This window comes from Pristiophorus japonicus, chromosome 4 (genome assembly GCF_044704955.1).
Source record: "Pristiophorus japonicus isolate sPriJap1 chromosome 4, sPriJap1.hap1, whole genome shotgun sequence".
In the NCBI taxonomy this organism is placed as follows: Eukaryota; Metazoa; Chordata; class Chondrichthyes; family Pristiophoridae; genus Pristiophorus; species Pristiophorus japonicus.
The window spans coordinates 118,327,217-118,351,460 of NC_091980.1; the positions used below are offsets into that span (position 1 = coordinate 118,327,217).

The 24,244-nt window shown below is 44.4% G+C and overlaps 1 protein-coding gene and 1 non-coding gene across 4 annotated transcripts in view; both read left to right on the plus strand.

Moving 5' to 3' along the window:
* The first annotated feature begins 868 nt into the window (after window positions 1-868).
* trnaa-agc (transfer RNA alanine (anticodon AGC)) lies at window positions 869-941 on the plus strand. Its single transcript has one exon. It is a non-coding gene; the product is annotated as a tRNA-Ala (tRNA).
* Window positions 942-1,254: 313 nt separating this feature from the next.
* Window positions 1,255-24,244, plus strand: part of kif20a (kinesin family member 20A) — a 67,345-nt gene continuing 44,355 nt past the window's right edge. The window contains exons 1-2 of one of the 3 annotated variants that reach the window (XM_070878527.1): window positions 1,255-1,563; window positions 22,321-22,611. In XM_070878527.1, the coding sequence (XP_070734628.1) occupies window positions 22,345-22,611 (267 nt within the window). In that variant the 5' untranslated portion in view covers window positions 1,255-1,563; window positions 22,321-22,344. Of the gene's footprint in view, window positions 1,564-1,588; window positions 1,943-2,240; window positions 2,263-22,320; window positions 22,612-24,244 lie in introns of those variants that run through there. The other 2 variants (XM_070878526.1, XM_070878528.1) reach the window with 2 other exon arrangements.

Below are 24,244 nucleotides of genomic sequence, written 5' to 3' on the forward strand. Positions count from 1 at the left end.
TTTCAGCCAGCAGACACGATTGGTCGAATGGCCTCCTTCTGTGCTGTACATTTCTATGGTTATATATGTTATATAAATATGTACTTGGGTGAGCAACCAAAATACCGCTGAAAAATATCTGGGAGATCTGTGGAAAACGCTCAGACACAAAGAAGTTAGGTGTTTCTTTGTTGATTGGCTCCTGGGAAATTTGAGCCAATACACTCCAACTTCATGAACACGTTAAAAATGCTCCTGTACCTTACATGCATACCTTACAATCGAGCTCGCAATTTATAAAAGATTTGGATTTAGGAGAGACAGATAATACATTTATTTAAAGCCTTCTTAAGAGTGAGAAACACAAACAAATAGATATAACTTGATAAGTCTGTATTTTAACTCCAAGAGTTCATAATTTTGCAGTAAAATAACTCGCAATTCACGGACAGAAACAGGTAACAGCATAATTTAATGTCTAAATACTTGATCAACGGCTACATTTGTAACGTAACACTTCATTTATCATGTACTCCGTCATTTTTTTTATTTCAAAATATACTTTATTCATTAAAAAAATCTGTACAGTACATTCAAAGGCATTTCAATACTTTTAGCTGCGGTCAGCATTCCCGTCATACTTAATCACACACGTGTGTGTATGTGGGGTATTGAGTTAACTGTTACTCTCCCTTTGATACAACTGCTTCGACCTTCAGGTACTGCTGTGTTTGTACTGAGTGACAACCAGCTGCACCAATCACTAGGATCGCTGTATTGAAGACTCGCCCCTCCTGCCTACTTCCAGTTCTGATTGGTTTACACGGGCCGTACTGACTGTCGTGGTTATGATCTTCTAAAGGAAGTATCGGCAAGCGATGTAACCGATGGGGAATTAGCTCAAATGGTAGAGCGCTCGCTTAGCATGCGAGAGGTAGCGGGATCGATGCCCGCATTCTCCAAATTTATGCTTTTCTTCATTTGCTTTTAATTGTGTATATTACTATAAAATTACTTTAACCGCCTGCGATTGCTAACATTGGATTATTTTTATTATAACATTTGTGTCTGGTTTCAATATACTTTTAACATCTATAAATTGCAGGTTTAGTGTGTAGTGTTGCTGAAGCTTGTGCAAAAAACAGCGCACTGTTACTCATTTCAAGCATTATTTTGTAGAAGTTTACAAGATCTCTCAGGATAGGGTTTGATGCAGAGCGGATGTCATCAGCAAAACATTTATCACATGATTACTGCTTCCTGTAGATGTGCCATGTTACCCTCCATAATTGCTGTTTTTACCCCTCAAGGATACAAATTGCACTACTTCCACAATTTTTCTATGTAAGTCCAGTGCTGACATACTGGAAAACATTTTTTAAAAGCTGACCACCAACTTCCAAAAAGCTGCTACAGCCTTCAAAAATGCGGGCACCTCAAGTTCGCCCTGAGGCATACATCTGGAGACAAGTTGCTGCATGCTGTTGTCATTTACATTGTCAGCATACCCAACATGTCTTTATTGTACTGGAGCAAAAATGATAAGCCGAGGAAAGCCTGGAGGGGGAAATCCAGAAGCTGAAGGTATAAAATTGATGGTGCCCATTTCTAGGTGCCCATGTGTGGCTCCGGGATGGCGGGGGGAGGAGGGGGCGATTTTCAGGGTCGGCCTCCAGACTTCGTGTCCGCAATCGCAGCGCCGCAAAACTTGAGGGAGGCTGGGGGTTTTTGCCTTCACGAAATATGGCGGCACACATTCTCAAATCGGCACAGCCACACAGTGCGCATGCGGCAGAGTGAGGTCACTGGAAAGTGGACGGCGATTGGAAGGTGTCAGCAGCGGCGCGATGTTTGAAAAAGGCGAGTCGTTGGCGAGCAGCGCGCGAGGGTGAAGGACACGGGCAGAGAGAGACAGACAGACAGCCAGCCAGCCAGCGACAGCGACTGCGACTGCGACTGCCAGGTAGGTCGATTCCAGCTCCTCGTGGGAGAGAGGGGTGATGTTGACGGTTACCATCATAGGCAGTCCCTCGAGATCGAGGAAGACTTAAACCGGACAAATTGTACCCCGGCCTCTGCCCCCCAACTTGTGCCGGGGGCGCTATTTTATCACCTGCAGGCCGCCGCTCCAATACCCCGTCAGGCAGGAGGTCCGGCCCGGCAGCTCATCGCGCAGCGCCTCCCTACAACTGGGCATCCATGAGGTGCAGGTTCACAATGTGACTCGCCTTGAAAGGGAGGTAAAAAGCAAGTTGCTGCAACAGTATGCAGACTGGAAAACAGGTCAGTCAACATCTGCAGGAAGAGCAGGCAACATTTTTCAGAAGGGGTTGAGGTATTTGATCCTTTGTTTACCCATCTGCGGTAGCTGCTGCTTTGCTTGTCCATGTGGGGTATTTGATATGTTTGCCCATTTGAGGTTGCTTAACTCACCATTTCAGTGAGGGCTGGGATACTTTTAATATATTTTCAGTTTTTGGATGTGGGCATGGCTGGCATTTATGCCCATCCCTAGTTGCCCTGAGGTGATGGTGTTGTGCCTTCTTGACCCGTTGGGCAGGTGTTTTGATATAAGTGAGTTGCTGGCTCGTCCACTTCTGAGAGCAGTTAAGAATCAGCCATGTAGGTGTGGGACAAAAAAAAATGATTCAATTATAAGTCAGACTAGGTTTCCTAAACAGCATTCACAAACCAGTTGACAATCTGACTTTTTTATTTCCAGTTTTTGAAAACTGAATTTAAATTCTCAAACTGGCATGGTGGATGGTCTCTAGATTACTAGTTCAGTAACATAACCACTGCGCTATGATACCCTGTATGGTCTGTTGAGGTGTTCTCTGGGATATCTGATTTTTTTAAAAGTTGATCATATTTCCAGGGATTCTAGTTTTAAAAGCTCCAAAATTAGTAACTGCAAACCGCACTGGAGGCGATCTTCACAGGAGCAGGCAATATGGAAACATTTTGACAAAGAGACCACTACAAGTGAAGGGGAAGGAAGTAACCAAAAATAGAATTCAATTAAGTTTAACCATTTTGTCCTGTGGCAGTGCTTTCATTCAGGGTAAAATATAAAGCTGATTTTCTGAATCTGTGCTACTTGTAGAGAGTTTTGCCTGCTGGCTGTCCATATCAGCAAATCTTGGGCATGCTGCCTATGTTTTCTGAACATTAATTTTAATTGTCTGGAAAATTGTGGGCAGCATGACTGCAAAATTTCCTGATCTGTACAATTGATTGGTGAGATTACCTGCTGATGGTGTGCATTTGTAATATTGACTCTTAAATAATGAAAAATGTGATTCTCTTCTGTGGCTGGCTACACAGTAAGAATAGCTTTAATTTTGGTATCTGAAATATGCTTTTACAGAAAGGGAGTTCAGGCTACTACAGAACCTGCAGGGAGAATCACAAACAATGTGCTGTTAAATTAAGACCCTCTTTCAGACAGACTGTTTTTCAGCAAAGTACATGAAGTTGGTCTGCTGCATTTCTCCTCACTTCTTCCTGTTTTGTAACTGGGCCCATTATCATGACAGAGACTCTCATCTGATGCAAATGTTAAAAAGCCAGAATGACACATGGAGGTCACTCTCCTGATATTTTTTTTTAAAGTGCAAGAGTTCCTAAAATCTATTACATTGTTTATGACTTGAATTCATCTGTTTTAAGTGATGCAGCATCATTGAATAATTTGATTTGATGTTTAGCTGTAAGAGATGAACTAAAACAAGTAATGTCTTGTTGCACATCTTGTCCCTTCCTGGTGTTATTCCTTGCATGTTTCTGTGTTTTGATATTAAAAATTACCTATTGGGTTTAACTCCTGTGGGATTTTTTTTCAAACAATTTAAGTTTACCATATATCTGTATGCTGTACAGATTGGGTGTTGCAATAATTAAGTTTAATGAAGCTCATTTATATACAAGTTCTCATTGTGCTTGGCTTTATTTTCAAGAATCCAAGCCATCCCAGTCTATCAATCATGGACTTTGTAAGCAATTTTTTTTGTGTGCTGTGCAGCTAAGATTAGCTTCAGATTGTAGTCGGTTTATACTATCTGACATCCTTTGTGGAATTTTTGTATTTTCCTGCTGTGCCTTTCATGCTGCCATTGAGGAATGTGGAATCCAGCAGCAACTTTTGACATGGGGAAGGCAACCGAAAGGGAGTATTAAAATGATGGTAATGCACTCTATTCTCTAGTAAGATACCTTTGCTTTAAAGTAAGGAGGACAAGCTCCCTGTTCTCTCTAGGAATGAAGAGACAAATTGATTTGGGATGGTTTAATTCTGTTATTATTGGAATATATCTATTCTTGAACATTAGGACTGTTAATTTGACTCCCTGATGGCTCTGAGTTTACCTGGTAAGCAGCTGAATCACACACCAGGAAGATCCCAAGTTTTAGCCTGTGTGTCTGCTGAGTTGGAGAATGGAATGTATTTCCATTGTTTTCAAACTGCCTTTCAGTTTCCCTCCCCATGCCAAAAGCTACTGCTATATTCCACCCATCATAGGCAGTCCCTCGGAATTGAGGAAGACTTGCTTCCACTCCCAAAGTGAGTTCTTTGCTGGCTGAACAGTCCGATACGAGAGCCATGGACCCTGTTACAGGTGGGACAGACATTCATTGAGGGAAGGGGTGGGTTGGGCTAGTTTGCTGCATGCTCCTTCTGCTGCCTGTGCTTGATCTCTTCACACACTTTTTGTGTTGAGACTGAAATAGCACAGTGCCCTCCTGGATTGCACTTTCTCCACCTCGAGCGGTCTTTGGCCAGGGTCTCCCAGGTGTCAGTGGTGATATCGCACTTTACCAGGGAGGCTTTGAGGGTGTCCTTATAACATTTCTGCTGCCCACCTTTGGCTCATCCACACCACCACCATGGCAGCATGTAAGGCAGAAAAACACACAATTCCATAAAGGATGTCGGAGTATAAACCAGCTGCAGGTTCTACATATATACTGACGACACCCAGCTCTATCTCTCCACCACCTCCCTCGACCCCTCTGCCGTCTCAAGTGTCAGACTGCTTGTCCGACATCCACTCCTGGATGAGCAGAAATTTCTTCCAACTAAATATTCGGAAGACTAAAGCGATTGCCTTCGGTCCTTGCCACAACTCCATTCCCGAGCCAACGACTCCATCCCCCTCCTTAGCAACTGTCTGAGGCTGAACCAGACTGTTTAAAACCTTGGTGTCGTATTTGCTTCTGACCATATATCTGTGCCATCACTGAGACCACCTACTTCCACTAACGTCGCCCGACTCCGCCCCTGCCATAGCTCATCTACTGCTGAAACCTTCTATGCCTTTGTTACCTCTAGACTTGACTATTCCAATGAATTTCCGGCCTGCCTCCTATCTTCCATCCTCTATAAACTTAAGGTCATTTAAAACTCTGCTGCCCGTATCCTAATTCCCATTCTCCCATCTTCAATGATCTGCATTGGCTCCTGGTTAAGCAAGTCCTAGTTAGTTAGTTAGTTAGTTATAATTCTCATTGTTTTCTTCAAATCACTCCATGGCCTCGCCCCTCCTTATCTCTGTAATCCCCTTTAGCCCGACAACCCTCCGTGATATCTGCGTTCCTCCAATTCTGACCTCTTGCGCATCCCTGATTTTAATCGCTCCACCATTGTGGCTATGCCTTTAGCTGCCACGGTCCTAAGCTCTGGAATTCCTTCTCTTAAATCCTCTGCCTCTCTACCTCTCGTTCCTCCTTTTAAGATGCTTCTTAAAGCCTACATCTTTGACCAAGCTCCCCTAATATTTCCTTATGTGGATCGGTGTTAACTTTTGTTTGATACGCTCCTGTGAAGTGCCTTGGAATGTTATACAAGGAACTACATTAAAGGCGCTCTGTAAATACAAATTGTTGTTGAGTTGGCTAATCTTGGCTGGGCTGGGGTGGCGATACGGGTCCTATAATTGACTTCAGTGGCAGGAAAAAAAACCAAGCCAGGATTCCCCCTCCTGATCACTACCCCATGTGGATATGGATGTCTGGTAAGAATGAAGAAGAGCCACTTGGGTAAGGTACCAGAGGTGCTTGTGGAACTGTACAAGATTACATTGTTAGGAACAGGACTAGGCCATTAAGCCTCAAGCTTTTCCACCATTCAATTAGATTGTGACTAATCTGTATTTGCATTTCCCTGACTTGGTTCCATTTCCCTTAATATCTTGCCTAACAAAAATCTATCAATATGTTTTTGGGGGAGAGAGTTCCTGATTTCCACTACCCTCTATGCTTTCATTGTCAGTTTGGTTTAGACGGTATCACCCACCTGAGTCAAAGGTTGTAGGTGCAGGAACTGGAGCTTATAATCTCGGTTGAAACTTCCATGCAGTACTGAGGGAGTTTGCATTGTTAGAGGTGCCATCTATAATGGTTCTCCAGAGCAAGGAGATGTCCACATCTGCGTGTTGCAGACTGGCGCAATCCAAGATCCAGGATTACGTGCTGAGGGACGCACTTAAAATTGGTGCAGTCGCCGCAAAGGCACGGTGGGGAAGGGCCACAGTTTAAAGCCCTTCTGCCACGGAAAACCCAGGGGGCAGGGATCAGTACAAAACCCCCCTCGGGCTGTATTTGAAATTTATTTTTTGTGTACATGGAGCACCATGATCTGTAAACACTTATGTAGTGCCATGTACAATGCAAGGTCTGTTGCGAAATGCATGTTGAAAAGAAAAAAAAATGTAAATGTACCGTGTACTGTATAGTGACACATGAAATGTAATTTGTTTGCATGTATTACAAGGTATCCCGCATTGGACCGAATTGCACTTGAACTGGAAAACAAGGAAATGTAAGGAACGGAACTGCCGTCAGCACCCAAATAATAGTGTATGGGAATGCTGACCGCAGCTCAAAGTATTGAAATGCCTTTGAATGTACTGTACAGATTTTTTTTATGAATAAAGTATATTTTGAAATAAAAAAAATCTAAGATTAGATATTAAATTGACACTGTCTGTTCTGATAACTCGGGTGGACATAAAATATTGCACTTAAATGGCATTATTTAAAGAAAAACAGGGCGTTCTGTGTTGGGCAACATTGCTCTCTCAACCAACACCCTAAATGGATTAACTGATCATTCAGCTCATTTGTTTGTTTCACAAAAGGTTAGAGACCCCACTTTCCTCCATTACAGTTGCTGCCTGACCTGCAGAGCGTTTCCAGCATTTTCTGTTTTTACTAATGTTGTTTGTGGATTTTGTGCACAAATTGCCTGTGGTGATTTGGCAATTTAACAACAGTGGTTGTAATTTCAAAAGGAATGCATGGCTTGTGAAGCACTTTGGAACAGTTTAGAGAAGGAAACACACAGCTTTTCATATAAATATAAACAGATTATAATGATATAAAAAATGTTAACATTAAAAATTAATCATTTGGCAAATGTGAGCAGAACTCTGGGGTGTAGACAAGTATAATAGGGATTTGGATAACAAGAGATTCCATTGGGTTTTGAAAGCCCTGATGGCGTTCAGGGATCTTTTAATGTTTTTTGTTCAAATTTAATTGCAGGTATTTTCAATTCTATCTCAAAGCACACAGTTATTTTGTCATTTGTGGATGGTCTGTTTTCCTATTGAAACATTTCTGTCCTGTAGCATTGGCATTAGTTAAATCAATTGTCAAAGTAGTTGTTTCTTTTTAACCAAGTGCAGCCATTTACTGCTTCGGAGAGATCATTAGATAAGAGTTAATGACCATCCTGCACTGTGGATAAGGGGCAAAGCTCCAAACACCCCAAACACATTTGTATGTAATCACAGCAGGCAGTGTTACATGTCCTGGTGATTGAATTCTACTAATGAACTTTGCAGAACAGCAAATTACTGCTTCCTCTTTGAAATGTTTTTATTGTGTGGATAAAACAAAATTTGTTGCTGGAGCAGTGCTCAGTGTATCAGTTAGCAGTTGCCTAGAGCCTGGACCCCTTGGAGTGTGTGATGATTGATCTGAACAGAAACCGACCAACATCTGGTTTTACTCCAAAGACTGTTGAATGTGAAGTCATTATATTTAGTGCCTGGAGTAACTGAGCGCGTTCTTGCATGTATTTTGAATGTAATTGCTGTTTGGATCACTGACGAATGGGAAGCCTGGTACTGCCCACTTAAATTCGGTGTCCGCTAGATGAGCTTTTGAAGAATGCAAATAAAATTCATAACAGCTAACATCAGTGCCATTGTTCCCTTTTTTCATTTTGGCTGAGAACTGCAAAATTTCTACATGTATTTCTGTGCCTTGTGTGTTAATTATTCTGCTGACCTCTTGGTCTTTAATATAACTTCAGCACTTCTTGTAATAATTGACATTGTTCAAATTGAGTTCACTGAATGTCTGAAATGATGAGTGGAGCAGCGTGTGTCTTTTAAGTGGGTTTAGATTATGTGCTTCACTGTTGCAGTTGTATTTGTCTGGTCTCTTGGAAGTGTTGTGTTCTGTATGGCAGTCTGATCTCTCTCTCCCTTCCTCCCCCTCCCCCAGCATTTTCCATTACAATTCCACAGATGCTAGCAATCCTCCAGTAACTCACTGGCTATTTTTCATGTGCAAGTCCAAATGGTGAATGATGGATGCCACAATAGTCAAGCTCCATCCTGTGTTTGCATAAGAATTAAAATCTTGCAGTACAGAAGTAGGCCATTAGACCTGTCGTGCCTGTGTCTGCTCTTTCAAAAAGCTGTCCAGTTTAGTCCCATACACCAGCCTTTTCCCCATTACAATAACAACTTGTATTTATATAGCGCCTTTAACATAGTGAAATGTCCCAAAGTGATTTACAGGAGTATTATGCGATTAAAAATTTGACACCGAGCTGCATAAGTAGAAATTGGTGCAGGTGACCAAAAGTTTGGTCAAAGAGGTATGTTTTAAGTAGCGTCTTGAAGGAGGAAAGAAAGGTGGAGAGGTTTAGGCAGGGAGTTCCAGAGCTTGGGGCCTAGGCAACTGAAGGCACGGCCACCAATGGTTGAGCGATTACAATTAGGGATGCTCAGGAGGGTAGAATTAGGGGAGCATGGGGAGTGGGAGGTGTTGTGGGGTTATTAGAGATGGGGAGGCGTGAGGCCATGGAGTGATTTGAAAATAAGGATGAGAATTTTTAAATCGAGGCTTTGCTTAACCAGAAGCCGATGTAGGTCAGTGAGCACGGGTGATGGGTGAGCGGGACTTGGTGCGAGTTAGGACACGGGCAGCTGAGTTTTGGATCTCCTCTAGTTTACGTAAGGTAGAATGGAGGCCAGCCAGGAGTGCGTTGCAATAGTCAAGTGTAGAGGTGACAAAGGCATGGATGAGGCCTTCAGCAGCAGATCAACTGAGGCAAGGATGGAGGTGGAAATAGGCGGATATGTGATTGAAAGCTAATTTCAGGGTCAAATATGACAACAAGGTTGCGAACAGTCTGGTTCAGCCTCAGACAGGAGTTGGGGAGAGGAATAGAGTCAATGTCTGGGGAATGGAGACAATTTCTGCTCGTGTCTGACAATTTAGAGACTGTGGAGGGGGTCAAGAGAAGTGGTAGTGAGGTAGAGCTGGGTGTCATCAGTGTACATGTGGAAACTGACGCTGTTTCCGGGTGATGTTGCCAAGGGGCAACATGTAGATGAGAAATAGGAGGGAACCAAGGATAGATCCTTGGGGGACACCAGAGGTAATGATCCAGGGGCGGGAAGAGAAGCCTGCAAATAACCCTGCAAATGAATCCTCTTAAAGTACATGTCCAATTGCCTTTTGAAGGTTCCCATGGAATCTGCTTACATCACCCTTTCTGGTAGTGTGTTCCAGATCATAACAACTCTCTGTATAAAATAAAAATAAACATTGTCTCTTCATTTCCTCTCTCGTTCTTTTGCCAATTATTTTAAATCTATCTCTTCTGGTTACTAACCCACTTACTAGAGGAAAGAATTTCTTCCTACTTGCTCTACCAAAACCCCTCCTAATTTTGAATACCTCTTGGGTTTCCCCTTAACCCTCTCTGCTCTAAGGAGAACAATCCCAGTTTCTCCAAACTCTCCACATAATTGAAATCCATCATCCTGGTAAACCTTCTCTGTACCCTCTCCAAGGCCATGACATTCCTCTCAAACCAGATTTTTACATAATACTCCAGCCAAGGCCTAACCTGTGATTTGTAAAGGTTTAGCATGATTCTCTTATTTTTTTTGTATTCAATGTCCTTTTTACAAATCCAAGTATCCAATTCACTTTCTTAACTGCCTTGTCAACTTGCCCTGCCACATCAAAGATTTGAGAATATGCATCCCCAGGTCCCTCTGCTCTTGCAACCCTTCCTCACAATAGTGGCATTTAGAATATACTGCCTTTCTGTGCTTTCTCCCAAGGTGCATTATTTCACACATCTGCATTAAATTGAGTCTGCTATGTGTCTTCCCATTTCAACAGTCTCTATGTATTCTTAAAGTCTGCTATTACCCTGCTTATTACTTACTACATTGCCATGTTTTGTATCTTCCTGAAACTTCAAAATTGTACACCCTATACTCAAGACTAGGTCATTTATATACAACAAGAAAAGCAATAGTTCGAATACCGATCCCTGGGGGGGACACCTGCATATTTCTCGCCAGTTAGAAAAACATCCGTTCACCACTACATTCTGCCTCCTATTCCTTAGCCAATTACATAGAAACATAGAAAATAGGTGCAGGAGCAGGTCATTCGGCCCTTCGAGTCTGTACCACCATTCAATATGATCATGGCTGATCATGCAACTTCAGTACCCCATTCCTGCTTTCTCTCCATACCCCCTGATCCCCTTAGCCGTAAGGGCCACATCTAACTCCCTCTTGAATATATCCAACGAACTGGACTCCACAACTTTCTGTGGTAGAGAATTCCACAGGTTCACCACTCTCTGGGTGAAAAAGTTTCTCCTCATTCTCTGTCCTATATGGCTAACCCCTTATCCGTAGACTGTGACTCCTGGTTCTGGACTTCCCCAACATCGGGAACATTCTTCCTGCATCTAACCTGTCCAGTCCCATCATAATTTTATGTTTCTATGATATTCTCTCTCATTCTTCTAAATTCCAGTGAGTATAAGCCTAGCCGATCCAGTCTTCATATGTCAGTCCTGCCATCCCGGGAATTAGTCTGGTGAAACTTCGCTGCACTCCCTCAATAGCAAGCATGTCCTTCCTCAGATTTAGGAGACACTGCACACAATACTCAAGGTATGGTCTCACCAAGACCCTGTACAACTGCAGTAAGACTTCCCTGCTCCTATACTCAAATCCTCTTGCTATGAAGGCTAGCATGCCATTTGCTTTCTTTGCTGCCTGCTGTACCTGCATGCCTACCTTCAGTGACTGATGTACCATGACACCCAGGTCTCTCTGCACCTCCCCTTTTACTAATCTGTCACTGTTCAGATAATCTGCCTTCCTGTTTTTGCCACCAGAGTGGATAACCTCACATTTATCCACATTATACTGCATCTGCCATGCATTTGCCCATTCACCTAACCTGTCCAAGTCACCCTGCAGCCTCTTAGCATCCTCCTCACAGCGCTCACTGCCACCCAGCTTAGTGTCACCTGCAAACTTGGAGATATTACATTCAATTCCTTTGTCTAAATCATAATGTATATTGTAAATAGCTGGGGTCCCAGCACTGTACTTTGCGGCACCCCACTAGTCACTGCCTGCCATTCTGAAAAGGACCCGTTTGTTCCCACTCTTTGCTTCCTGTCTGCCAACCAGTTCTCTATCCACATCAATACATTATCCTCAATACCATGTGCTTTAATTTTGCACACTAATCTCTTGTGTGGGACCTTGTCAAAAGCCTTTTGAAAGTCCAAATACACTGCATTCACTGGTTTTCTCTTATCCACTCTATTAGATACATCCTCAAAAAACTTGAAGATTTGTCAAGCTTGATTTCCTTTTCATAAATCCATGCTGTCACTGCTTTCCAAATGTGCTGCTATTACATCTTTAATAATTAATTCCAGCATTTTCCCCACCACCGGTGTCAGGCTAACCGGTAATAATTCCCTGTTTTTTTTCTTTCCCTCCTTTTTTAAAAAAAAAAGTAGGGTTACATTATATTGTGTTCCTAATACAGATGAGACTGCACACAGGGAGGTTAAAGTAACAGTGACTTCAGTCTTTATTAAGACACTCCAGAGTGAGGAACAGGCCTTAGGGGGCCGGCTTATATACAGTGCTCCCAAGGGATACTGGGATCACTTGGGACTTCAGGGGATGAGCTCTCTGGTGGCAGAACATGGGAGTGCATGCTTTACAGATACACAACATCACCCCGCCCCCCCCCCAACCTCAAAGTCAAAGTGAAAACTATTTACAAGGTGAGGCGGTCAGGAGCCTTTCTTTCCCTGGTGGACCGCCTCGCTACAAATGACTGTTCTGGTGTGTTGGCTGTGCCCTCGCTAGGCTAGCGTGTTGTTGGCTCTGCAGGGCTGCTAGGTGAGCCTGGCCTTGCTGGGCTGTTGGGCGTGATGGGTTTGATTTCCTGGTCTGGCATGGTGTCGTTGATCCTTTGGGTGTGTATTGTGGGCTCAAAAGGTGGTGTCTGCTGTGGGTTGTTCAGGGCAGTCTGTGAACCACAGCCTCGTTTGGTCCACGTGCTTTCTGCAAATTTGTCCATTGTCTAGTTTGACTACAAACACCCTATCCCCGTCTTTAGCTATCACCGTGCCCGCGATCCACTTGGGACCACGTCCATAGTTTAGCACATACACAGGGTCATTCAGATCAATTTCCCATGACACAATGGCGCGACCATCGTTTACATTGTGTTGCTGCCGCCTGCTCTTTACCTGATCATGTAGGTTGGGGTGAACCAGCGCGAGTCTGGTTTTAAGTGTCCTTTTCACGAGTAGCTCAGCCGGGGGGCACCCCTGTGAGCGAGTGGGGTCTCGTGCGGTAGCTGAGCAGTACTCGGGACAGGCGGGTTTGGAGTGAGCCTTCTGTGACTCGTTTAAGGCTCTGTTTGATGGTTTGTACTGCCTGCTCTGCCTGCCCATTGGAGGCTGGTTTAAACGGGGCCGAGGTGACATGTTTGATCCCATTGCGGGTCATGAATTCTTTAAATTCGGCACTGGTGAAACATGGCTCGTTGTCACTGACCAGTATGTCAGGCAGACCGTGGGTGGCAAACATGGCCCTCAGGCTTTCAATGGTGGCAGTGCTTCCCGACATTATTTCACATTCAATCCATTTTGAAAAAGCATCTGCCAACACCAGGAACACTTTACCGAGAAACGGGCCCGCATAGTCGACATGGATCCTCGACCCTGGTCTGGAGGGCCAGGACCACAAACTTAGTGATGCCTCTGGGCGCGTTGCTCAACTGAGCACATGCGCTGCATTGCCATACACAGGACTCTTAAGTCAGAGTCGATACCATGCCACCACACGTGGGATCTGGGTATCGCTTTCATCATTACTATACCTGGGTGTGTGCTGTGGAGATCCGAGATGAACGTCTCCCTGTCCTTTTTTGGTAGCACTATGCGGTTACCCCACAACAGGCAGTCTGCCTGAATGGACAGCTCGTTCTTTCGCCACTGGAAAGGCTTGATTGGCTCTTGCATTTCAACGATGCTGGCCCAGCTCCCATGCAGTACACAGTTTTTTACTCGGGACAGCAAAGGATCTTGGCTGGTCCAAGTCCTAATCTGGCGGGCCGTGACCGGTCATTTATCATTTTTCAAACGCTTCCATGACCATCAACAAGTCTGTGGCTGCACCACCATCAACAAGTTTGCAGGCTACGCCATTTCCACCCCGTGGTGGGCAATGGTAGCCGACTGAGAGCATCCGCACAGTTCTCGGTGCCTGGTCTGTGGCGGATGGTATAGTTATACGCTGATAGCGTGAGTACCCACCTTTGTATGTGGGCTGAGGCATTAGTATTTATCCCCTTGTTTTCAGCGAACAGGGATGTGAGGGGCTTGTGATCGGTTTCCAGCTCAAATTTGAGGCCAAACAGGTACTGATGCATTTTCTTTACCCCGAACATACACGCTAATGCCTCTTTTTCAATCATGCTATAGGCCCTCTCGGCCTTAGACAAGCTCCTGGAAGCATAGGCGACAGGTTGCAACTTCCCCGCAATATTGGAGCATAAAATATTTCTGGCTTTCTCAAAAGCAATTACTTGTTTTTTTTCCCCCATACCCAGTTCTCACCTTTGCGCAATAACACATGTAGGGGCTCTAAAAGGGTGCTTAACTCCGGTAGGAAGTTACCAAAATAGTTGAGGAGTCCCAAGAACGACTGCAGCTCCGTGATGTTCCGTTGCCTGGGCGCGTTCCTGATGGCCTCTGTCTTGGTGTCTGTGGGCCGAATGCCGTCCGCCGCGATCTTTCTCCCCAAAAACTTCACTTATGTTGCCATGTAGACGCATTTCGACCTCTTCAGCCGCAGCCCTATGCGATCCAGTCGCTGGAGGACCTCCTCCAGGTTTTGTTGGTGCTCGGCGGTGTCCCAACCCGTGACCAATATGTCGTCCTGAAAGACCACCGTGTGTGGTACCGACTTGAGTAGGCTCTCCATGTTTCTCTGGAAGATCGCTGCAGCCGACTGAATTCCAAACTGGCATCTGTTGTAGATGAACAGTCCCTTGTGTGTGTTGATGCAGGTGAGGCCCTTCGAAGACTCTTCCAGCTCCTGCGTCATGTCGGCCGAAGTCAGGTCGAGCTTGGTAAACGTCTTGCCTCCTGCCAGCATCGTAAATAAGTCGTCTGCCTTAGGTAGCGGGTATTGGTCCTGTAGCGAGAAACGATTAATAGTTACTTTATAATCTCCGCAAATCCTGACCGTGCCACCACTTTTGAGTACTGGAACAATCGGGCTGGCCCACTCGCTAAATTCCACTGGGGAGATGATGCCCTCGCGTTGCAGCCTGTCCAGCTCGATTTCCACTTTCTCCCTCATCATGTGAGGTACCGCTCGCGCCTTGTGAATGGGTCGTGCCTCTGGGACCAAGTGGATCCGCACCTTCGCCCCGGAAAAGTTTCCAGTGCCTGGCTCAAAAAGGGAAGGAAATTTGTTAAGAACCTGGGTACATAAGGCCTCATCAACATGTGATAGCGCTCAGATGTCATCCCAGTTCCAGCGGATTTTGCCCAGCCAGCTCCTTCCAAGCAGTGTGGGGCCATCGCCCGGGACAATCCAGAGTGGCAATTCATGCACCGTGCCCTCGTAGGTGACCTTGACCATGGCGCTGCCCAGGACAGTGATGAAGTTCTTTGGTGTATGTTTTCAGTTTCGTGTGGATGGGGCTCAGGGCTGGTCTGAGTGTCTTGTTGCACCACAGTCTCTCAAACATCTTTTTACTCATGATGGATTGGCTAGTGCCAGTGTCCAGTTCCATGGTTACGGGTAAGCCATTCAATTTTACGTTTCGCATTATAGGTGGACATTTCGTTGAAAATGTGTGCACCCCATGTACTTCAGCATCTGCCTCCTCTCTGAGACTCGAAATTACTTTGATCCACCATGGACCGATCTTCCTCTGCCACGTGGTGGTTAGCAGATTTTGCAGAGCTTGCAGCTCATCTGCAAGCTCGTTGGAGGTGCCCCATTGTTCCACAGCTCTTGCAAACATACCCTTTGAAGTGGCATGAATAGGCTGAATGGAGGCCTCCACAACGCCAACGAGGTGTGAATTGCCTTGCATTCATCCTTTGTTGAGGACTCTGATTGATCTGGGTCACCTGCGGCCTGCTGGCAGTTGCAGACTCGTGGGTTCTGCCCTGTACAGTTCTGTTCGCAAACACAGTTCTAGTTAATTTATGAACATTGTTAGCACGCGTGTGGTGAGATTTGTTTGGTGTTATCATTGGTGGACATAAACGCCTGTGCTATCGCAATGGCCTTACTGAGGGTCGATGTCTCTACAGTCAAAAGTTTTCGTAGGATGGTCTCGTGGCCAATGCCCAGTACAAAAAAAGTCTCTGAGCATTCGCTCCAGGTAGCCATCAAACTCACATTGTCCTGAAAGTCGCCATAGCTCGGCGACGTAGCTCACCACTTCCTGACCTTCAGATCACTGGCACGTGTAGAACCGATACCTCACCATCAGCACGCTCTCCCTCGGGTTAAGATGCTCCCGAACCAGTGTACACAGCTCCTCATACAACTTATCTGTGGGTTTCACCGGAGCCAGAAGATTCTTCATGAGGCTATAGGTCAGTGCCCCGCAGACTGTGAGGAGGAGTGCACTCCTTTTTGCAGTGCTTCCTTCTCCGTCCAGCCCATTGGCTACAAAGTACTGGTCTAGCCGTTCGGCATAGGCTTCCCAGTCCTCGCCCTCCGAAAACTTCTCCAGGGTGCCCACACTTTGCTGCATCTTTGTGTTGGATTCGTATTCTCGTCGCCAGTTATTGTGTTCCTAACACAGATGAGGCTGCACACAGGGATGTTAAAGTAACAGTGACCTCCAGTCTTTATTAATATACTCCAGAGTGAGGAACGGGCCTTGGGGGCTGGCTTATATACAGCGCTCCCAAGGGATGCTGGGATCCCTTGGGACTTCAAGGGATGAGCTCCCTGGTGGCGGAACATGGGAGTGCATGCTTTACAGATACAAAATACGTTAGCTACCCTCCAATCCATAGGTACTGATCCAGAGTCCATGGAATTTTGGAAAATGACCACCAATGCATCTACTATTTATAGGACCACTTCCTTAAGTACTCTGGGATGCAAACTATCAGGTCCTGGGGATTTATTGGCCTTCAGTTTCCCTAACACCATTTCCTGACTAATAAGGATTTCCCTCAGTTCCTCCTTCCAGCTAGACCCCCTGTCCCCAGTATTTTCGGGAGGTTACTTGTGTCTTCCTTAGTGAAGACAGAACCAAAGTATTTATTCAGTTGGTCTGCCATTTCCTTGTTCCCCATTATGAAGTCACCTGATTCTGATTGCAAGGGCCTATATTAGTCTTCACTAATCTTTTTCTCTTCACATACCTATAGAAGCTTTTGCAGTCAGTTTTTATGTTCCCTGCAAGCTTACACTCCCTCTATTTTCCTCCTCCTCTGCTGAATTCTAAATTTCTTCTCCTCCTCTGGTTTGCTGCTTTTTCTGGCCAATTTATATGCCTCTTCCTTGGATTTAGCACTATCCTTAATTTTCCTTGTTACACACCCAAGTTACCACCATCCCTTTAATCCCATGTGCTTCTATTTTTCGAATCATCATCATAGGCAGTCCCTCGATCGAGGAAGATTTGCTTTAACTCAATGAGTTCTTGGGTGACTGTACAGTCCGATACGGGAATTACAGTCTCTGTCGCAGGTGGGACAGACAGTGGTTGAAGAAAGGGGTGGGTGGGGAGTCCGGTTTGCCGCACACTCCTTTCACTGTCTGCGCTTGATTTCTGCATGCTCTTGGCGACAAGAGTCGAGGTGCTCAACGCCCTCCCAGATGCTCTTCCTCCACTTTGGGTGGTCTTGGGCCAGGGATTCTTAGGTGCTGCTGGGGATGTTGCACTTTATAAAGGAGGCTTTGAGGGTGTCCTCAATTTCCTCTGCCTACCTGGGGCTTGCTTGATGTGTAGGAGTTCTGAGTAGAACGCTTGCTTTGGGAGTCTCGTGTCGGGCATGTGGACGATGTAGCCCGCCCAATGAAGCTGGTAGAGTATGGTCAGTGCTTCGATGTTGGGGATTTTGGCCTGAGCGAGAACAGTGACGTTGGTGTGTCTATCCTCCCAGTGGATTTACAGGATCTTGTGGAGGCAGTGTTGGTGGTACTTCTCCAGCGCTTTGAGTGTCTACTGTATATGGTCCGCATCTCTGAGCCATATAGGAAGATGGGTATCTCTATTGCCCTGTAGACCATAAGCTTGGTGCCAGATTTGAGGTCCTGGTCTTCAAGCACACTTCCTTAGGCGACCGAAGGCTGCGCTGGCACACTGGAGGCGGTGTTGGACCTCGTCATCGATGTCTGCCCTTGCTGGTAGTAGGCTCCTGAGATATGGAAAATGGTCCACGTTGTTCAAGCCCGCAGCGTGGATTTTGATGACTGGGGAGCAGTGCTGTGTGGCAGGGTCAGGTTGGTAGAGGATCTTTGTCTTACGGATGTTTAGTGCAAGGCCCATGCTTTCGTACGCCTCGGTGAAGATGGTGACGATGGCTTGGAGTTTGGCTTCTGGGCGCAGACACAAGCATCGCTCACATACTTTAGTTCGATGACGGAGGATGGGATGACCTTGGATCTAGGCTGGAGGAGACAAAGGTTAAACAGATTCTCATTGGTTCTATAGTTTAGTTCCATTCCAGCAGGGAGCTTGTTGAGAATGAGATGGAACATTGCAGCGAGGAAGATCGAGAAGAGGGTTGGCGCTATGACGCAGCCCTGCTTGATCCCGGTCTGGATGTAGATTGGGTCTGCGGTGGATCCGTTGGTCAGGATCACGGCTTGCATGTCGTCGTGGAGTAGGCGGAGGATGGTGACAAACTTTTGGGGGCAGCTGAACCGGAGGACGGTTGACCATGTCAAAGCTGTTGGTGAGGTCAAAGAAGGCCATGGGCAAGGGTTGGTGCTGTTCCCTGCATTTCTCTTGTAGTTGTTGCGCGGTGAAGATCATGTCCATTGTACCTCTTGGTGGACGGAACCTACATTGTGACTCTGGGAGGAGCTCTTCAGCCACAGGGAGAAGACGGTTGAGGATTCTTACGATGACTTTCCCAGTGGCCGACAGCAGGGAGATTAGTCTGTAGTTGTCGCAAGATCGTCACGATTACGCCATCTTGGATCTCCTGGCATGCTCTCCTCTTTTCAGATACAAGAGATGAGGTCATGCATTTGTGCCAATAATGCTTCTCTACCATGCTTTAGTGTCTCAGCGGGGATTCCATCTGCTCCTGATGCCTTGTTCTTGAGCTGACGGACAGCCTTTTCTACCTCGTGCAGGGCTAGGGTTTTGCTGAGATGATGGCAGGTAACATGCTGCGGGATGAGGTCTAGGACACTCTTATCAACGGTAGAGTCTCTGTTAAGGAGATTACGCACCCAAATTATCACCATTCTTTTAATTCCATGTGATTCTATTTTCCGAATAACTCTATGTGGCACTCTGTTTTAAGAAGTTAAGAATCAGGAGTAGACTATTCGGCCCACCGAGCCTACTTCCCCATTCAATGAGATCACGGCTGATCTTCTACCATTCCTGCACTATCCACATATCCCTTGATTCCCTTAATATCAAAATCTATCTATCTCTGTCTTGAATATAAACAACTATGCCTCCACTGCGGGGGGAGGCCATTGTGCCCCATCGAGCCTGCTCCGCCATTCAATAAGATCATGGCTGATCTTCTACCTCAACACTTTCCTGCACCATCCTTCGATTCCCTTAATCTACAAAAATCTATCAATTTCTATCTTAAATATACTCAATGACTTGGCCACCATAGCCCTCTGGGCTAGGGAATTCCAAAAATTTACCACCCTCTGAGAAAATTTCTCGTCATCTCAGTCCTAAATGGCCGACCCCTTATTCTGAGACTGTGACCTTTGGTTCTAGACTCCCCAGCTAGAGGAAACATCCTCCCTGCATCTACCCTATCAAGCCCTGTCAGAATGTTGTATGTTTCAATGAGGTCACCTCTCATTCTTCTAAATTCTAGATAATATAGGCCCAGTCTACTCAATCTCTCCTCATCGGACAATTTCCCCAAACCAGGAATCAGTCTGGTGAACCTTCGTTGCACTCAATCAGTGGCAAGTATATCCTTCCTTTAGGTAGGAGACTAAAACTGTACACAATACTCCAGGTATGGTCTCACTAGTGCCCTATATAATTGCAATAAGATGTCTTTACCCCTATACTCAAATCCTCTTGTAATGAAGGCCAACATACCATTTGCTTTCTTAATTGCTTGCTGTACCTGCATGTTAACTTTCAGTGATTTGTGTACAAGTACACCCAGATCCCTCTGAACACCAACGTTTCCTAATCTCTCACCATTTAAAAAATACTCTGCTTTTCTATTTTTCCTACCAAAGTGGATAACGTCACATTATATTCCATTTGCCATGTTCTTGCCCATTCACTTAGCCTGTCTGTACCCCCTTTGCATCCTCCTCACAACTTGCATTCCTACCTAGCTTTTTATCATTATATATTACATTTGGTCCCCTCATCCAAATTCATTTGAGACAGGCTATGAATAGCTGGGGCCCAAGCACCGATCCTTGTGGCACCCCACTAGTTGCAGCCTGCCAACCCGAAAATGACCCATTTATTCCTACTCTGTTTTCTGTCCATTAACATCCTCGATCCATGCTAGTATATTACCCCCATTCCCATAAGACCTAATTTTGTTTAATGACCTCTTGTGTAGCACCTTATCGATTTGCCTTCGGAAAATCCAAATACACCACATCACTGGTTCCCCCTTATCTATTCTACTAGTTACAACCTCAAAAAATTCTAACAGATTTGTCAAACATGATTTCCCTTTCATAAATCTGTGTTGACTCTGCCCAATCCTATTATATTCTAAGTGCCCTGTTACCACGTCCTTAATAATAGATTCTAGCATTTTCTCTACGACTGATGTCCAGCTAACTGGTCTGTAGTTCCCTATTTTCTCTCCCTCCTTTCTTAAATAGCATCATTATCATAGACAGTCCCTCAGTTGAGGAAGACTTGCTTTCACTCAGGTGACTGTACAGTCCAATATGGGAATGACAGTTTCTGTCATAGGTGGGACAGACTGTTGTTGAAGGAACGGGTGAGTGGGGAGTCTGGTTTGCCGCAAGCTCCTTCCACTGCCTGTGCTTGTTTTTTGCATGCTCTTGGCGACGAGACTCTAAGTGCTCAGCGCCCTCTCAGATGCTCTTCCTCCACTTAGGGTGGGTCTTTGGCCAGGGATTCCCAGAGATTCTTAAATAGCAAGGTTACCGTGGCTACCTTCCAATCTGCGGTATAATAGTCATAATTGCTAGACATTAATATACCAAGATCCATTTAGTCCATTCTGATAGTTGCATGATGCAACAGTAATGGAGTTATTGACATCATAACAATCGATCTCAATCAGCTTTCACTGCCTTCCAAGGAGGCTGTTATATAAACTTACCACTTACTCTCTGTGGATTAGTTTTGAATGCACTGGAAAAACCGTGTAAAGATTTCATTCAAAAGCGCAATGCATGATGCACAGAAATTATGCAGCAATAATGTTTTCCATACTAGGTTCTCAATCGAATGCTGATTTATTTAGGATTAATAATAAAGTTTGAAGAAAGGCTTGAAAAATTTGGGAGTGAAATTGGGCTTCGATGTAGTGCAAAGCAGGCAATAACAATTTTCCAGCCTGTTTTACGCTTTGGAAAAGACAATCTAGCAAGCAGAGTGTAAAATAAGCTGCCGATTCACTAACTCCCATTTTGTGCTACTACCCAAGACCAATTTAACCCCCTTGGCCTTTTCACTGGATTTAAAATGGTCGATAACTTCAAGGGCACAGTAGATCAAAAAAATAGTGTGTGCTGTAAATTCCAGATTGAGTGTGACTGAAAACCTGTTCTACATCTTGCGTTGAATTTTGTGTATAATAGCCATAAGATTCGGTGATTTACTATGTGAAATTGAACTATAATTGGCTAATGCTACTGAAACTCAGAATCAGCAAGATCTGATAGATCTTCACGAGTTAGAATTGATATAGGTGATTTTATTTTTCTATGCATTGTTCAGCAAATGGACATTTTTGGAGGGCTAAAGCCCAAACACACTTTTTAAATTCAATGTAGAGGATTGTCTTATTTGGTATAAACATGTAGGCTGGATTTGTCTGAATTACCCCCTTTATCTAGTGGGTGGTTCACAAAAGAATAGGTGGGGGTGGGAAAGTGTCTGTCATCCTCTTTCCTCCTGCTCCAGCTATGTACTGATAAGTTTCAAATAAAAATAAAGGGAAATATCTGCACATGTATGTGATGTTTTTGTGAACAACTCCTCTGGTTTATTTCATTCAAAATAGTTTGTCTCTGAACAAGGTAGTTAACCAGACAAAATGAGCATCTTCTTTCTCCAAATGCTACATGAGCTTTTTTCTTTCATGTTGCTCTACTAATTTTTTGTGTCTTTTTTTTGTTCTCTCTAACTTGGCTTTTGTTGAGCCTCTGCTTGGTCACTTTGGCTCTTAGAAAGGTAGAAAATAAAACCAATGGTTGAGTCTACAATGCAAAACTGATTTGGTCTTCAAAGATGAGTTACATTTTGCTGGATCCTCTAACTCATTTAAGAGACAGCATGAAATGTTGTAAGCCAGCATTGTAATTATACAATTTTGTATTTCAGTGCAGGGACAGTGGCTGAAAGGAAATGGCTACAGGAATAATATCTCCAAATGCAATCTCCGATGATGAGGAGGCTGCCATTTGGGAATCAACTGCTGTTGATGCAGGGAGTGGTGCTGTTGTGAACAAGCAATTGCTGCCAGAACTCTCTGTCATCTCATCAGGAACCAGCACACCAAGTTGCCCTGATCAAACGCTGTCCTCTGCAGAGACTTCTACAGAAGACAGAGTGAAGATTTACCTCCGGGTTAGACCTTTCACCGAGACTGAGCTTGAGAAAGGAGAGTCACAGGTCAGTGGCAAACTGCAGAAAGTTTTTTCCTATTTAATTCAATGATGTTTCTTTTCATTTCATCGGTGGAGACGTTGAACTGAGGTCAGCTGTCCTATCTCTCATGTCCTGGGCAATATTTATCCCTCAACCAACATTACTAAAGCTGACTATCTGGTCATTATCACGTTGCTGTTTATGGTGCTTACTCTGTGCAAATTGGCTGCCGCATTTCCTACATGCAACAGTGAGGACCCTTCAGAAGTACTTAATTGGTTGTAAAGCACTTTGGAACATGCTGAGGTCCTGAAAGGCACTATATAAATGCAATTTCCTTCCTTTTTAATTTGATGAATTAAAAATATTGTAACTATTTCCTCCCAATTTATTTTTTCAAAACTTTTGTGTTTTTAAACTGCTGTTTCACTTGCGTTTGAATCGTAGAAAAACATAGTCACAATAGAAATAGGCTAAACCAATTCATGTTGGTGTTTATCCTCCACATGAGAAAATTGTTCTATAATATTTTACCCACCCTGTTCCCGATCGCTTCGGCCCCTTTCCTTCATCCACCTGTCCAACTTAATCTTGAATGTTGAATAGTTTCTGCCTCAACCACTAACCTTGGATAAATTCACAGCTTCACAATGCTGTGAAAAAGGTTCTCCTGCCCTCTGATCTAAATCTGTTACATTTACTCATATCTATAGCTTCTCAATCTTGACCCCTCAACTACTGGAAATAGTCTGCTTCTATCTACCCTGTCCTATCCTTTCATAATTTTAAACACTTCTGTTATATTGCCCTCCTAATCTGTGTTGTACTAATTAAAAAAAAAAATACCTAAGTCTATCTTTGTATTTGTATTTCCTCATACCAGGCAGCACTCTAGTGAATCTGCATTGAATCCTACAAATCATTCCACTTCACCTGCCCCATCCAGATGTGGTGCAGCTATGTACACAATGTACCCACCTGCGTAGTCCTTGGGAGGCAAATAACCGTAGGCCAATTTGAAGAAAAGGTGCTGGGAAATTTCTCTCCGACCCCTGAAGGCAATCTAAGGAACATTCCAGGATTCATGAATATCTCAATTACCTTTTATCTGTTTTTAAAAAAGAAATACTTACTAGCATTAACAATTCTTTATATATTTTGTATGCATGCCCCCTAGTTCTCCCATAGAATCTAATCCTGTCATTATTTAAAAAAAAACTTCATAGACTTTCTGTAGGCCTGTATTTTTCTAAAATAGACCTGACTTACCGTATCCTGATAATTAAGAGCCTTGAGACTCCATATCATTGTAGTTGCCCTCTGTATCATCTCCAAGGCCTTGGTTATCCATGCCATGCTTGGGGACCAACACTGGACTTTTGTTTTACTCCGTGGTGAGAATGTGGAACGTGCTACCACATGGGGCCCAAGTTTCCACATGATTTGCGCCTGATTTTTAGGAGCAACTGGTGGAGAACGGACTATCTTAGAAATCGTAATTCTCCACTTTTTTTTTCTGCAGTTCTAGTCAGGTAGAACTGTTCTACTTTGGAACAGAATTTTTTCTTCAAAAGGGGGCATGTCCGGCCACTGACGCCTGATTTCAAGGTTTCCACAGTGAAAACATACTCCAAACTAACTTAGAATGGAGCAAGTG